Here is a 15,132-nt window from a genome sequence, read left to right as displayed (position 1 = left end):
ACCGCAAACAACAAGCAAAACGTTCCCCTTCTCGCTCCGAGTCGCTTCTCTAAAACAGGCTCCCCGGCATTATATACCCTTCTAAAAATAGCCTGCCGCGCGGCCGGCCAATCAGGGCGGCTCGAATTTCGAATCGGCCCAATCGGGCGCGGCGTCACGGAGAGGTTCGGTCACGCCAGGAGGAGCCGGGATGCGTCGCGGGCGCCCATTGGGCTGCTCTGACATCATTGGAACGCGGTGTAACGAGTTTTGTTGTTCGAGATTGGGCAGCGCTCGGAGCCGGCGTAATGGGATCACGAGGTGGCGGAGGGAGGGGGGCTGGAGGAGAAGGAGTAAAGGGGGCGGGGCGAGAGTAGCTGGGAGCGCGAGGGAGGGGGGAGCCGAAAAGAGGGAGGGAGTAGAAGGAGGAGGGGAGTAGAAAGAGGAGGAGGTTGTGGCCAAGGAGAGCCTTGAATAGGGAAGTTTTGCTGGGGGTTACATTCGCAGTCATCTCAGTGTTTGCAAATATTGAGTAGGCTCCTGAGCAAATATCTTCTGGAGAGAACCCCAGGAGTGGAAAGCAAGATTTACCAGCAGCAGCTGCATTTTGGAGACTGCAAGATATATATATATATATAAATAGATCTATGTATATATATATATCCATACCTTGATATTGCTGTGCAATTAAACTTTGCATGAAACTTTTGCTTTATTATTATTATATTTAAAAAAAATCCCCTTTGCATCTGAACTGCCGAAGAGGAATTTAATATATAATTATTTTTATTTTTGAAAGAGGAAAAAAACAAACCTGTCTTCTTCTTTGTGGCCGTCTTTCCCTCTGGAGGAGGAGGAGGAGGAGGAAGTGGGACTTTGTAAATAGCTGGTCGTATTTCTCTCGCCATCACCTGCCATCACGACTACCGAAGACAGCAGCAGCGGTAGCAGCTGAGAAACATCTGTAGCGGTGTTGATACTTGTGCTTTTTCTTCTTCTTCCTTACGACGAGACATATTGCAATCGGACGTTGACCCTGTGGAGGGTTTATTTGTTGCAACTTCTTTTCCCCCCTTCCCCTTGAAAACAAAAAAAAAACAAACAAACAACCATGGATGTGCTTCCAATGTGTAGCATCTTTCAGGAACTCCAAATTGTCCACGACACTGGTTACTTCTCCGCTTTACCATCTCTGGAGGAATATTGGCAACAGGTAAACCGAAGGATATCTGCTTGTGCTGGGCAAACGTTGCTTTTAATTCGGAGCAACACTGATAAACGAGGTTAGAGGCTTGCCTTTTAGGAAGGCTTCCTGCAGGAATCTTTTTTTTTTTTTTAATTTTTATATAGTAACATTATTGTTTCAAGCAAGTGTGTTTGTTTGGGCTGCTGTGCAACACTGTTTGTTATATCTGCTTTCTGGGGTTTTTTTATGTCGTGCATGCTTGTTTTTGCTCGCGACCGGGAGAAGTGCTGTTTATGCCCAGCGCCGCTGTCACAGCTTCTGGACAGTGGCTGGTGTATTTCTGAATGCCTGTTCTGCCTGTGTGTGTGTGTGTGTGTGTGTGCCATCAAAACAACAACCGCTGAAGCGAAATGTTGCCACAAAAAAATAAATAGCATAAATCCGCAAGTCCTGCGTTTTGCATTTTGCTTGATCTAGTTCCTGGCAAAGTTGTCTCTCCTCTCTCTCCCCCCTCCCCCGCCTTGAAGCAGATCCAAACACTACAACTGGGTCTTGTCATCCAAACTGTCTTTCATTTCCACCGGGTTTTTGGGTGTTTTTTTACACCCCCACTTTTTTTGGGGGGGGGGGAGAGCAATGGTTGGAAATTGGATTTTTAAAAAATAATCTCTCCCCCCCCCCGTATTATTTTCCTTAGCAGAATTGCCAACCTTCTAACTCCCTGCTGCATGTTAACCATTAATTATTAGTATTATTATTATTATTCCCTCTGTCTTACCCGCCACCCCCCCTCCTGAGTTGTCAGTCATATGACAATGATACTGTTTGGTTTCTCCTCCCCCCCCCCCCCCCCTTTTTAATTGCTGTGAGTCTTCCTAGCGGAGGGAAAGAGGGAGGCTTGTTGCCTTTAATGGACATGGTGTTTTTTTTTCCTTTTCTGGGGGGGGGGTGCGCTTGTTTGTTAGTACAAGTAATTGGTTTGCTTGGAAACAAGATTGTTTTTGCATTGTCTTGGATTTCCCCCCCTTGGAGGGGGGGGTGTAAGTGAAGAGAGAGTGTTTACTTACTTGCCTCTTCCCCTAGCTGTGATATTTGCTCCTTCTCTGTCTCTCTCTCTTTAAGCCCAGCTGAGTACCCAGATCAAATCAGTCTGGAGGTTTTGTTTGTAAAGCCTGAGAACCTATCAAGAAGGTTGAAACCTTGTGCATGTTTTGAAATTCCCCATTCCCAATTCCCCCCTCCATCCCCCCTTCTTTCTTTTTTCTTTCCAAGGCAGCACCAACAGTATGGAATTGAAATTGATCTAAATAGTTTTTCCTTCAGGCATTTCGGGGATTTTAACCCAGAGCTAGATATGGATCCCACTGTAGTCTTTTGAATAATTTCAAAACCTCCTTCTGAGCTTCAGGCCAGTCCTTCAGGCTGATTTGCATAATGGGGGAATTTTAAATCCACCCTGAATAAGAAATTTGAACCTGCCCCTTTCTGTCAATTCCCTTCCTGTTTCCTTATAGAAATGATGTGTCTTGTTTTATTTTTGAAGTGCACTGCAAATCAGTTCCCTAATTATAGGGAAACCGATAAATATTGATTAAGCTTGCAGTCTCTCCCACTTTTTGGCCCGACCTTCAGTTAACAAGAGGGGAGAAATGGTCAGTCAAAACCTAGGCATGCTTACTCTGAAACAAGCCCCATAGGTCAGTAGTGGTCCTTACTCCCAGGTAAGTGTGCTTAGGAGTAGAGCCTAAACAGATGGGGGAGAAGTGTAAAAATCGGCAACATACTGTGACAGAAACTCCCATTAAGTTGACACTTAAGAGAGTGAAATGTGTGACATTTGCTTTTGGAGTCAGCTTTGCTTATGGGGATGGGGGGTTCCTGCTTAAAATAAGGTAACTATGGAGTCTGATATATTTGCCCATAAACACACACACACACACACACACACACACACACCCCTTATATATTTAGTTCCATCAACATGCTGATCTTTAATTATGGGGATGATAGTGAAGGGGAAATGAAGTGTGCACTGATAGACACCCCCCCCCCCAAAAAAAAGAGAGAGATAAATGCTTGCATTTCTTCCAAAGTTCTCTTTAGTTTGTTAGGAATTTGGAAACACATTTGTGTCACTCGGAGGGTTGCTTGTCTCCTATTGCAGCAGGGAGGATAGCTTACTTTATTTCATTTTATTCTACATGGCCCGTTGCATGTCTATCTGAACCGTGCACTTTCTTGGCAGAAGTTCAGGATTTTAAAAGGAAGTCTCTTTTGGCATTGAGTGAAAGAAATAGGGAGATGACTCATACGGTTGTGCTCTTGGCCAGTAGATAAAATTCTTCAATGTGGGGCTCCCAGCAGGACCTCGAAAAGTTGTATTTCTCCTTTGACCGCTTTCCCTGCAATCCCATTTTCTCAAACTTTTTTCTTCTTCTTCTTCTTCTTCTTCTTCTTCTTCTTCTTCTTCTTCTTCTTCTCAGCATCGCATTATCATTCTGAAAGGTTTTGTTCACCGAAATTCCTTAGGCCGCTATCATTTCTACCAGAATTGTTCCAAGTTACGCAAAACTCATGCCAGTGTGCTTGGAAGAACTGGCATTCTTTGAACGTCTCCCTTAGGCTGAGTTTTCATCTGCAGGAAATGGGCTGGCTTGGTGGGTTCCCCCTGAATATGGATCATGACTTTGCCGCAACCGCACATGTTTCTTGAGTTCAGAGCGCTGATGCTGTCAGCTCGGTGGAAGTCTAGCTTGACAACTTTCTGCGGAGATCACACAATTCACTTGGAAGCCCTCTTACTTAATAAAATACTGGAAAGTGTAGAAAGGCCTGATTAAAACTGGGAGGTTGGGGGTGAGAACAGAGTCACTTCCAAGCCAACCCATTGAACATCTCCTTTCTAGGAGATGATTTTTCAGCTCACACTATAAGAGTAATGGCTGGAAAATGTAGGTGGATTTGAACTCTTTCTATGTGTGTTTGAACTCCAGCCCAGTTCTTGGGAACTGCATTGTTTACTGTAACAGTCATTAAATGAGGGTTGAGTGGCCTATTACTTTAAGGGAGCCTAGCAACCAGAAATAAACACCCCATCCTTTGCACACACATGCTTTGGTTGATGTTTCTGGAGAATGGCTTCTATAGCTTTGCACTTTTCTTTTTTTTAAGAAAAAGAGATTTAATTTTAATTTATTGTGTCTATTTTTTTTGTAGACATGCTTAGAGCTGGAACGATACCTTCAGAGCGAGCCTTGCTACGTATCTGCCTCTGAGATAAAATTTGACAGTCAAGAGGATCTGTGGACCAAAATTATTTTGGCGCGTGAGAAAAAGGAGGAATCTGAACAGAAGGCCATGTGTGTTCCAAAGGAGGAAAGCGTAAAGACTCAGAGTTTAGAGACTAACAGCTTGAATTCTGACATCAGCAGTGAATCTTCTGACAGCTCTGAGGAACTTTCGCCTACAACAAAATTTACATCTGATCCCATTAGTGATGTCTTGGGCTTGACCAGTACAGGAAACTTAAGTTCATCTGTCACGTCGACTCCTCCTTCCTCCCCTGAGTTGGGGAAGGAAGCTTCTTCCCAACCGTGGAATTCTGCGCCTGGTGAATTGCATTCGCCGGGCAAAATTCGTACTGGTAGTGGTGGAAAGACTGCAGAAAAGGGTGCCCCAGTGAACGGCGATGCCTCTCCGGATGGGAGGCGGCGGATCCACAGGTGTCAGTTCAATGGGTGCAGAAAGGTTTACACCAAAAGTTCACATCTGAAAGCACATCAACGTACCCATACAGGTGAGATCTTCTCCACTGGGTGATCCAAACATCTGGTCTTGGGCGATCCAAATAGTGGTCACTTTATGTTTTCCATGGAAGAAAACAAAACTGGGGCATGCTAGGGTGGCCTCAGCTGTTTGTTCATGTGTGGGTTCAAGCACACCTTGTCTCATCCCACTTGGCTGTGATCTGAAGCCACAAGATATGGAGTCTTTGGTGCGGTTAAGAAGGTCTGTGACCAGTCAGCAGTGAGCTAGGAGGCCTTCTGGGAACACTGTTTACAGTTCCATCATGGAAGAAAGGCAGGATATAAATGTAATAAGGGGGACCCCATTTGCTTCCTGTTCCTATAGCACTGGCAGGTAGCTTTCTCTTACTAGGATGTGTGTCAAACCTTCCATGGCTTGGGCCCTAAGATGTGGCAGGCTAATGGTGTTCACCATCACATATGATTTCTATAGGACTTCTGCTTAATACTTCAACTGGTGGCTGGTTCTCAATGACAGCATCATCCTCTTTCTCTTCCCCTTCCCTTGCTGTCCATGGCCAGCAGAACTATGCACCAGGATGCCATTATTAGGGCTGGCAGACATGGAGAGCATATGGTTCCTCCAGATGTTTGCTGGACTCCCATGTCCTATCAGCCCCAGCCAGCATGACCCGTGACCAGAGATGATGGGAGTTGTAGTTCATCAATATCTGGAAGGCCATAGGTTCCCCATATCTGTTCTACAGTTCAGTAGAAGTGTTGTCCCTTATTCCAGGCAACCCATCTGGATTTAGCTTCATGTCTGACTTTGGTTGCTGGTAACTGTAAGGAAAACCCTTGATGCTAACAGTGTCATAATGTTACGCAATTTCTGGAGCAAGAGCTTGGGGCCATGAGATGATGCAATAACAGCTGAGGTTTCCAAAATGCAAGGCATCACTTCCTCATTTTTGTTCTGCATTAGCCAGTTGCAAACTTCTATGTGCAAAGCTTGGATGAGGCTAGTTAACTTTTCTCTCTCTTGCACATGTTTGGTTCCTGTTTTGTAATTAGCTGGTGCTTGAGAAGATGCACAATTGTTAAATTGTTTTTTCAAGGAGGTGGAGGGAATCCCTCAAAAACAACAACAACAAAAAACAACAACAACAGAGAACTAGCTTTGAAACTCAGCAACAGCAAAAGGAAATGGAAACATTTCTCAGAAATTGGAGATTTTTGTCCTGATTCTGAAGGACAGATTCCTCATTGATTCATTTAATAGCAGAAGAGTAACTAGTTCCCTTAATTGCTGGACTTGCCTCAAGCTAGCTGTGTGTGCATTGACAGAAGTAAAATGATCTTTTGAGAGAGATGTTTATGATCATAAAGACAATGGCGGACTTTATGAGCGTTTCATTATCATGTGGTTTTGCTAACACTAAGCAAACAGGATTTTACTAGTATGAAACCTAGATTTAAACAAAACAAAACCCAGTTCCCTAGCTTAACTTGAAAGGATTTGAAGCGGGCAGGCACTCCAGGGTTTCTATAAATTTTTTATAGTGAAAGTAGTTGCTTTTTGACATTAATATTCTAGAGTGCTTGATGACTGTGGTTAGATGTGCAGAGCCGCTGGCTGGCATACCAATCTCCAGCTCAAGGTGCAGAGCGAGATTCTGCACCTTGAGACAAACAGCTTAGAGGTCTCCTCTTCAAAGATGTTCTTTTCACCATTTGAAGAGGGGAATACAAAAAAAAGATGGCTCTGTTCTATGCTTCCACAGCCTGGTGAGCAAGGGAGAGCTTACCTCTCATATGCCCGTTATTCTGCAGAAATCAAACAAATAGTGTTAAGCCATAGAATCTTATAACCAGAATCTCTGGACCAGAATGCATTTTTATGATCTGCTGATGAAGGTGGTTTTGCTCTCCACTCTAGCCTTTCCCAACCTGCTGCTGCTCCATGTGTTTTGGACAACAAGTCTCATCATCCCTGATGGTTGACCATGCTCGCTGGGGCCTGGCAGTCCAAAACACCCGAATGACAAAGGATTGGGAAATTCTGTGTTGTTTTTTCTCTGCTCCCTGCACCCTACCCTAGCCCACTTTGACCCATGTAGTCATGGGGAAGGTGGTTGGCTGTGTGGGCAAAGCAATTAGATCTTCACAATTCGGGGACAGACATTTTCACACTCGCTAGATTTCTAGAGCGATAGAAAGACATGGATTGGAACCTTGGGAGAGTCTAAGACAGGCATCCCCAAACTCGGCCCTCCAGATGTTTTGGGACTACAACTCCCATCATCCCTAGCTAACAGGACCAGTGGTCAGTGATGATGGGAATGATAGTCCCAAAACATCTGGAGGGCCGAGTTTGGGGATGCCTGGTCTAAGACTTGCTTTCCCATATTGTCATGATTGAGGCTGGCTTCCAAACATTCTGGCTTAATAATGGTTAATAATAATTCTCCCCTTTGAATGGCCCCAAATTTGTAGGTTAGGTTTCTCACTACCATCCAGTATTGATCGGCCTAACCTATGTATCTAATAGGTGAACCCAATATATATTGGGTTGTATGTGCTTAAGTTATACTTGGAGAAGACCTATTAAATCCATGGATGCAAATTAGGCCTAACTAACTCGACTCCATTGTTTTCAGTGGGTTTAGTCTATGAGTATAATTTGGAGCGTGCAACCCATAATTTGCTGCTATTGTGTTTAACCTAGGAAGTCCACAAAAGCTACTAGCGCAGGAGACCTCCAAGCATGGTCTATATCAGTTGTTTTGAGCCTAAAAGATATAGAGAACCAACTTCTATTAAACTTCTATAACAATCTGGGCATTTGGAGGTAGTTCTTATTTGCCCTAGGTGACCAGGTTAGTGGTGATTTTTACAAGCCTGTATGCTAAACACTCAGAGAATTCCTAGGATGCAGCTGCACAAGGCTTACATTACTGGCATGTTTTCCAGTCAAGGCTTGATGTTTTGCTGTTGCAGCAAAGCTGTCAGCTCAGAAACATCTAAATTCTCCATCAGCGTTCTCGGAAGTACTTAGTGTGCTGTTGTGAATTAAATTGAGTGGCCTTATTTCCTATGTTAAAAACAAATGAATCAATATTCATCTTTGCTTGGAGAGAGAAACGGACGGTTAATAATCTTCGGTATGTTTTATTTGCAGGAGAAAAGCCTTACAGATGCTCATGGGAAGGGTGTGAGTGGCGTTTTGCGAGGAGTGATGAGTTAACCAGACACTTCAGAAAGCACACGGGTGCCAAGCCTTTTAAATGTAGTCACTGTGACAGGTACGTGAATGGGCACTCTCTTTTAATAACCCCTGCACCTCCCTCCTCCCCGGTGCTTCCATGGGAAGCAATGACTTAAGCCCTCCGCATTGATGAAGCCACCAAGGCGCAGGCAGTTCCATCAAGTATCAGCTCTGTCCCATTGCACCGGAGCTTTTCAAAGGAAGCATGCAGCTTCAGTGATCAGAAACAGTGTAGCTTTTTTTAGTTCTAACAGTGCAAAAAGAGAGAGAAATAAGTCTCTGATCAGGTGAATCAATTCTGTCTCCACTTAAAAGAAAAACGTTTCCAGTTACATATTTCAGAACAGCCTACTTGAAATTCCAGTGGAAATACTCCCAGAATTAAGTGGATTGAAGTTAATGCATTTTTAGATAGTGTCTGCATGGATACAGGTTAAATAATAGAGTGACTTCTGATGCTGCGATCAGGAGGAAAGGGGAAGAAGCTGACAGGAGGAGGAGCAGACTGTAGGGTCTCTCTCAATGAACGTCTTGGAAGGGTTCGGTTGCTATGGTGTAGCTATGGTCCCATTATAAAGAGGTGGACTTGGTCCCCGTGGTGGTCTCTCTCCCAACTCCTAATATTCTGCGAGTCACCTTCCCTTTCCTCCAAAACTTCCAAGACAGTTTATGTCTTCTAAGAAATAGCTCTTCTGCTTAGCCATCTTTGTTTGGGTCTCTTTTGCACCAGCCTTCTGTCACAATGAGTTATTGGAAGAGGACTGTAAAGAGTTATTGTAGCAGGTGCTGTGAACTTAGGCTAAGATTCTTGCAGGATGCTCCCTTGGATCGATTTAGATGAGCCTAGTCTGTCTCATGGGGTTGCTGTGACCCTTGCATGCCATTCCCAGCTCCTTTCAGGATATGAATGTCAGCCCGATTGGTGAATCACCGGGAACGTGACTGTGGTGCCACTCTGCACACTTTGCTTTGACACAGCATTTTGCATTCTGGCCAAGTGGCGGAGTGACCACTCTGTTCCTCTGTTCGCCTACTTGACAACCTATCTCTCTGCCCCAAGGTCGCATGAACAGTCCCAAGTCACACAGATTGCAGTGGAGTTAATTCTGCACGTTGCTTTTGTTTTAAGTTTGCTCCGTAAAGGTGCTCTGTAGTATTTGCCTCCATTGCAACTGATGATAGTAAGGCTGGGGTACAATAGGATTCCAAAGGGCTATGCACTTGGGTCTCCCAAATCAAATTTTGTGTCTCTTGGATGGACCTATAGGGCCGCATAACAGCAGTCCACAATGTGGTGCCGTCTGGATGTTATTGGAATATTAACTCGGATCAGTCCAGCATGGCCAGTGGAATGGGACAAGCAGAGTCATAGTCTTGCAACATCTGGAAGAAGCCATGCTAACTCCTCCTGGTCTACCCCGATTCACTCACCTATAGGAAGATGGTCCTCAAAATTCTCCCCTCTTCTCCTTTGACAGGTGTTTCTCCAGGTCCGACCACCTGGCCCTGCACATGAAGAGGCATCTCTGAGTGGGTGAAGAGGTCGAATCCTGTGGGCTAAGAGGCTTCGAGGTCAACCAGCCTTGAAAGAAGGGATGCGTGTTCCAGCCAAAGCATGCCATTTTGCACCCTAACCCAGTTGCCTCCAGGGCCTCTCTTCCTTGGAAGGTCTTCAGAGGGCTAAACAAGTCATGTAAGGAAACGGCATAGCGACCGCACGGTTGTGGGTCTCGTACGCTGGCACCCAACCTTCTACGCCTTCTGCCGTGAGCACGTGCACTGAGAATGTTAATGATTGGACGACTGTATGTTATTGAGGATCGCACTGGGCGACTGTATGCTGAGGCACATGAATACTTTTTGTTTGTTTGTTTCATTTTCCTTCCGTTTCGTTCCTCGTGGTTGTTTTATAACCGTAAGCGAGAGAGAGAGAGGAAAGGTCAGCTGAATGGGGGAGGGCGGGGGAATCATTTGCGTATGTGAGGAGTATGCCGCAAGAAAGGAGCGATCAATCATTTCCAAGGGGCGGGGCGAAAGGGGTGTCTGCACCTTTAAACATAAAAAAAAAAGAAAGAAAAAGAAAGAGGGAGGGGAAGATGGAGGGGAGGGGGTGGCGAGTCAGGACACCAGAATGGAGGGAGGGGCCCCTATCCTGTGTGAGAGGAGCTTTTGGTGTCTGGTCCAGCTCTTAAATGTGCAATGTGTCAAGTAGCTTGTTTTACTTGCTACAGAGCTCATTTGTAATCCATTGTATAAGCTGTGTATTTACAATATAACACAACCTATAACTTTTTCATTATAATACAAAGATTATTGCATGGTTCTGGGGAACTATATGCTTTTCCATTCTTTAATCAGGACTTGCAGGTATTTCTTTTGTTTTCTCTCCCCCTCTCTCAATTCCAGTTAAAAAGCTGCTACAATGCAATTGGTTTAATGTTACATAACATACAGATCCTGGATTTTTATTTTTTTATTTTTTTGTCCTGTTGGGTGGATAAAACCACTGTAGGTTAGAAACTGTAATATTTTTTAAGAAAAGAAAAGAAAATTCTCATGCAGCTATGTTGGGGTTTTGTTTTTTTGTTCCTTTTCTCTTTTATTTATGCCTTGAGGTCTCTTAATTTCTGGTTTTCTAGCTGTTAATGCACTGTTGACCTTAATAATGGTGCCTTATGCAAAAGTGATCTCTTCTCGCAAGAGGTCTTATACAGGGGTATGGGTGATTTGTGCTTCATTAAGGCTCTCTTGTCACCTGACATTTGTACTGTATCAAATGTAAATTATGAAGAGGTGGAGGAAAGCATAGGCTGATCTTCAGGATCTTCAGGGTTTTTTTCCATGTAGAAAAGCATCTTTGGACATGTCAATACAATATTATACTTTTCCTTTTAAAAATCCCATGGAATAATATGACCGGTTCTGCTACCTTGAAAATCCCTCTTTATACATCCTTGCACAACCAATAATATGTGTACAGAACATGCACCCTGAACCTCCCTTTCCCATGTACCTCAAAATGTTACAATTCCTCCCTTTTTAAAAGTGTAGGAGCATTACAAAAATAATCATTTGCTTAAAATGGCACAAGTTCCATGTCTTTATATCAAGCTTTCTCTTGGTTAATACTAAAATAAAACTCTCTCTTTTTTAAAATGGAAAAAGCAAAGCAAAACAAAAAAAAGTTACCAAGCAGGCAGAAAGTTTCTTGGGTGTATATATTTGTTTGTATAGTATTTGTAAGCACTGTGTGTTTGTGTGTGTGCGTGTATGAATAATATATATTTTTCAAGGAAAGAATTGAGTTCTTTCCTGTGAAATATGGCAGCCCATAAGAAGTCCTCTGCTTTTCCTTAAGTTTTGTAAAGGAAGCAAACAAGTGGTGGTCACTAAACACATAAAAACATTTTTTAAAATATTATTATTGGCTTGCAGACTACTTTAAAAAGGATTTGGGCAGCAGCCTGGGGGTGGAAGAGAGGCTCCGATGGGCGCAAGTGATTCTTGCAAAGAGAAAGCTAGGCTGCATTCGCTTCTGTGTCAGGGGGCGCACTTGCGAGCTCAAAAATCCCCGACCGTCAAACGAATGGAGCAGAGCGGAACCTTTTCCTGAGGCTACTGCGGGATTGGGAATCTTTCAATGCAACTTGGCAGCTTTCTGAATCAGGTTCTCTCTCTCCAGACCAATGAGCCTGCCATTTCTCTTTTACCTTGGCAAAGTCCCAAGACTGCGCCTTTTGTCCCAACTGGACCTTCCAACCAACTTTCTGCTGGTGTCTGGCTGGCTCTCCATCTGTCCCAAAGGGCACTGATTTGGTACATCACCTTGAGTGCCTAGCTCACTTAGTGACATGATTCCACATCATCTGGAAGCGCTACGTCAGAAGTAGGGAACCTTTGGTCTCTCTGATGTTGTTGAACCACAACTCTCACAATCCCTGACTGTTGACCATTCTGACAGGGGCTGATGAGAGTTGTGGTTGCATGGCATCTGGAGGGCAACGGGGTCTTCACCTCCTGTGCCGCATTTAGCAGTTGATAATTCTAGCAGGTGACCGCAACAACAACAAAAACCCTCCAACCCAAATCCACCGCTTTGGCTTCTGTCTAGAAGCTTATTGAGACGATCTAGGAATGAGCTCCTCGATGATTGCTTTGTTACTTTGGGTATTTACATTTCAGCTGAAGGCGCAAGATGGTTTTCATGAGAGAGCTTAGATGCAGCCGTCCCCCAGAAGTTAAGTCAGTGAGTTTCAGAACTGCCTTCCCCAGCAGTGCTGTACTTACCCACAAACCACAGTGATAGCCTATTTCTTGCTGTTTCGGACATCTTTTCCAGGAACTGGTGGTGAAGGTTAAATACTTCTCTAGAACACATTAGACACTAATTTATCCAATTCTAAGGAACGCACAGGCCTGCCCCTTTTGTATTGTGTTCAATTTTTATATACTTGAGTGTGCACTTTTAAAAAAACAAAAAGTAAAAATGCCCTAGGAAAAAGGTTTATATTGTCTACAATCTGTAGGGCTCTCATGTTCCATGTGGAGCTTCATGCATGTAGGATCTGCCTTGCTCTTTTTTCCCCGTTGAGGGACTTCCTTGCAGCTATAGTGAGAGAAACATTTCATACATGGAGCATTCTCCATAGTAAAAATGGGAGGTCTATACATGTATGTTTATCAGGATCATCACAAGTGGAACAAGGCGATTAAGAAGGGTTTTTCTATTTGTTTGGGGGTATTTCAGGGGTGGGTTTTTTGTTTACCTATTTTGCAATGCTTTCTGCTGAAGCATAATAACTCTATTAATGCTCAAGTAGGAAAACATGGAAATTTAATAAATCCCCTTGCATTAGCTTTTCTTGATTGCGAAGCATCAAAACGGTTTTGGAATGGGGGGCTGTGTGCCATACGTCAAATTATGCCTGTCAGTTTTGTAAGTTTAAACAAGTACATTTTGTTCAGGTGATAACTGAGCCTCAATAAAGCGGAGAGAAAAAAAATTGCTTGAAATTTCAGAAGAGAATTTCTATTCGTAAAATTTCTTTATTTCTTTCTTTTTTCCTTTTTTTGTTCGTTTGTTTTTTGGAAGCACCCTGTTATCTAAAGAATCTCTTTGTAAGATTTTTGTAAAAAAAAATTGTTTTACAAGATTTTATTTGAAATTGTTTTTTGCAAGATTGTTATATTTCTGTATGAATGTATTTTTTATTGGAATAACATAAAAAAAAATTCTTATCAGCATTTTTGGGTCTCTTTCTTTGGTTTTGCTTCAGTGGAATTAAAAGTAACAGAATTTCCATTATCTGGAGTTGCCCCTAATTCACTGTGAACACTGCAATTGCTTGGCTCCGGATGGGATGGCAATGGTTCTTAAAAGTGCTTTAGCTAGGCTTGCCTAGTCAAGGCAAGGAGCTAAGCTTTGCCAAATGAGAATTTGTCTAACCCACTTATACTTCCTTTGATGCAACATACATAAATCTGCTCCATGTGCCCCAATTGTGGCCACTCAACAATAAACGTGAAGTGCATCGAACATGCAGACTCTGCATCTGTATATAGAAGGCGATGAAAATGATGCAGGAGAGAAGCATGTTTCTTTTCTTGCAATTAAAGGCCCTCTATTATGAGTCCCGTTTCGTAACTTTAGACAGCTGAAGGTCCAGTTCCTATAGGCCCGGTGTGGGAAACAGCTTTCTCAGAATTGAGATTTTACTTTTGTACGTATGGTAGGCTAGCTTCTACACCACCCCCACTACCCAGGGAAGAAAGAGTCACTATTGGAAATCTTAGACCTTGAATCTCATGATAACTGGTTTCTGCGTTGCAAGATGGCCATTGTGGCCCCTTCCAGCCCTCTGATTGGTCCTTTTCCAGTAAATTTGGAGGGTGGAACACGAGTTGCGGATGTACTCTTTTCCTTACTGGAAAGAGACAGTGTAGTAGTAGTAGTAATAATAATAATAATAATAATAATAATAATAATAATAATAATAATAATAATAAATTTTATTACTTATACCCCACCCATCTGGGTTTCCCCAGCCACCCTAGGTGGCTTCCAGTACATATAAAAACGTAATAAAACATCAAACATGAAAAACTTCCCGATCCAGCGCTTTCCCATGGCTCCCAGAATCCCTGCAAGCTGCTACAGTTGAGGCCCTACTGTGGTAGTTTCCAGGTTCTGTCTTCAATATGCCCCACCTCATAATTTAAGGGAAGTAGAAGTGCACAGTTCCAGGGAGGACCGCACATCATAAACAAATGAAACCAATGGACCTATAAGTCTCAATGATTTGGAATGAAAGCAAATTAAAATTGGGTTTCATATGTATTCAGGGCATCCCAAGGCCACATCTGCACGAGACATTTGAAGCACTCTTATACCTTCAGCACTTCAGTAGTCATGGCTTCCCCCCGCAAAGGATCCTGGGAAGTGAAGTTTGTTATAAGTGTTGATAATTGTTGGGAGCCCCCTGTTCTCCTCAAAGAATAATTCCATTTCCCAGAGTTCTATGGGAAGAGGGATTGGTTGCTAAAACAATTGTAGCTCTGTGAGGGGAATAGTTCTCCCCTAACAATTCTCAGCACCCTCAAAAGGTTCCCAGGATTCCTTGGGGGAAAGCTACGGCAGTTAAAGTGGCATAAAAGCGCTTTAAATGAATAGTGTGGATGTGGCCTAAAACTCTCACATGAGGAATCAGCGAGGATGGATATGCTAAGCATGCCTGAAACAAACACAAGTCTCAAGACTCAAGAAACAAACACCAGTTGCCACCATCCTCCATGATTTGAAGGAATAACACCTGCAGTGCAGAAGCCTTTTCTGCTCACATAGACTCTCCACCCACTCTCTTAGAGACCTGATTTCAGGGTTCCAAAAAAAAGGGGGGGAAGAGGCATCCTACATGGGTAGAGCAAGCTCCTCACTTCCAGAGTTAGCCCTCTAT

General features: G+C 43.4%; 1 protein-coding gene across 1 annotated transcript; it reads left to right on the top strand.

Moving 5' to 3' along the window:
- Positions 1-438: 438 nt before the first annotated feature.
- On the top strand, positions 439-13,423 carry KLF6 (KLF transcription factor 6). The gene is made up of 4 exons (XM_028750452.2): positions 439-1,192; positions 4,382-4,961; positions 8,093-8,216; positions 9,658-13,423. The coding sequence occupies exons 1-4, from the start codon at positions 1,091-1,093 to the stop codon at positions 9,707-9,709; spliced, it is 858 nt and encodes a 285-aa protein (XP_028606285.2). The 5' UTR covers positions 439-1,090; the 3' UTR covers positions 9,710-13,423.
- The last annotated feature ends 1,709 nt before the right edge of the window (positions 13,424-15,132 follow it).

This window comes from Podarcis muralis, chromosome 12 (genome assembly GCF_964188315.1).
Source record: "Podarcis muralis chromosome 12, rPodMur119.hap1.1, whole genome shotgun sequence".
In the NCBI taxonomy this organism is placed as follows: Eukaryota; Metazoa; Chordata; class Lepidosauria; order Squamata; family Lacertidae; genus Podarcis; species Podarcis muralis.
This window is presented reverse-complemented; position numbering and strand designations above follow the sequence as displayed.

Bases quoted from the DNA above. Each gene is read 5' to 3' on its own strand.
- KLF6 (XM_028750452.2), top strand. From the start codon at position 1,091: ATGGATGTGCTTCCAATGTGTAGCATCTTTCAGGAACTCCAAATTGTC. The intron at 1,193-4,381 runs GTAAACCGAAGG...TTTTTTTTGTAG, and splicing joins TGGAGGAATATTGGCAACAG to ACATGCTTAGAGCTGGAACG. The intron at 8,217-9,657 runs GTACGTGAATGG...CTCCTTTGACAG, and splicing joins AAATGTAGTCACTGTGACAG to GTGTTTCTCCAGGTCCGACC.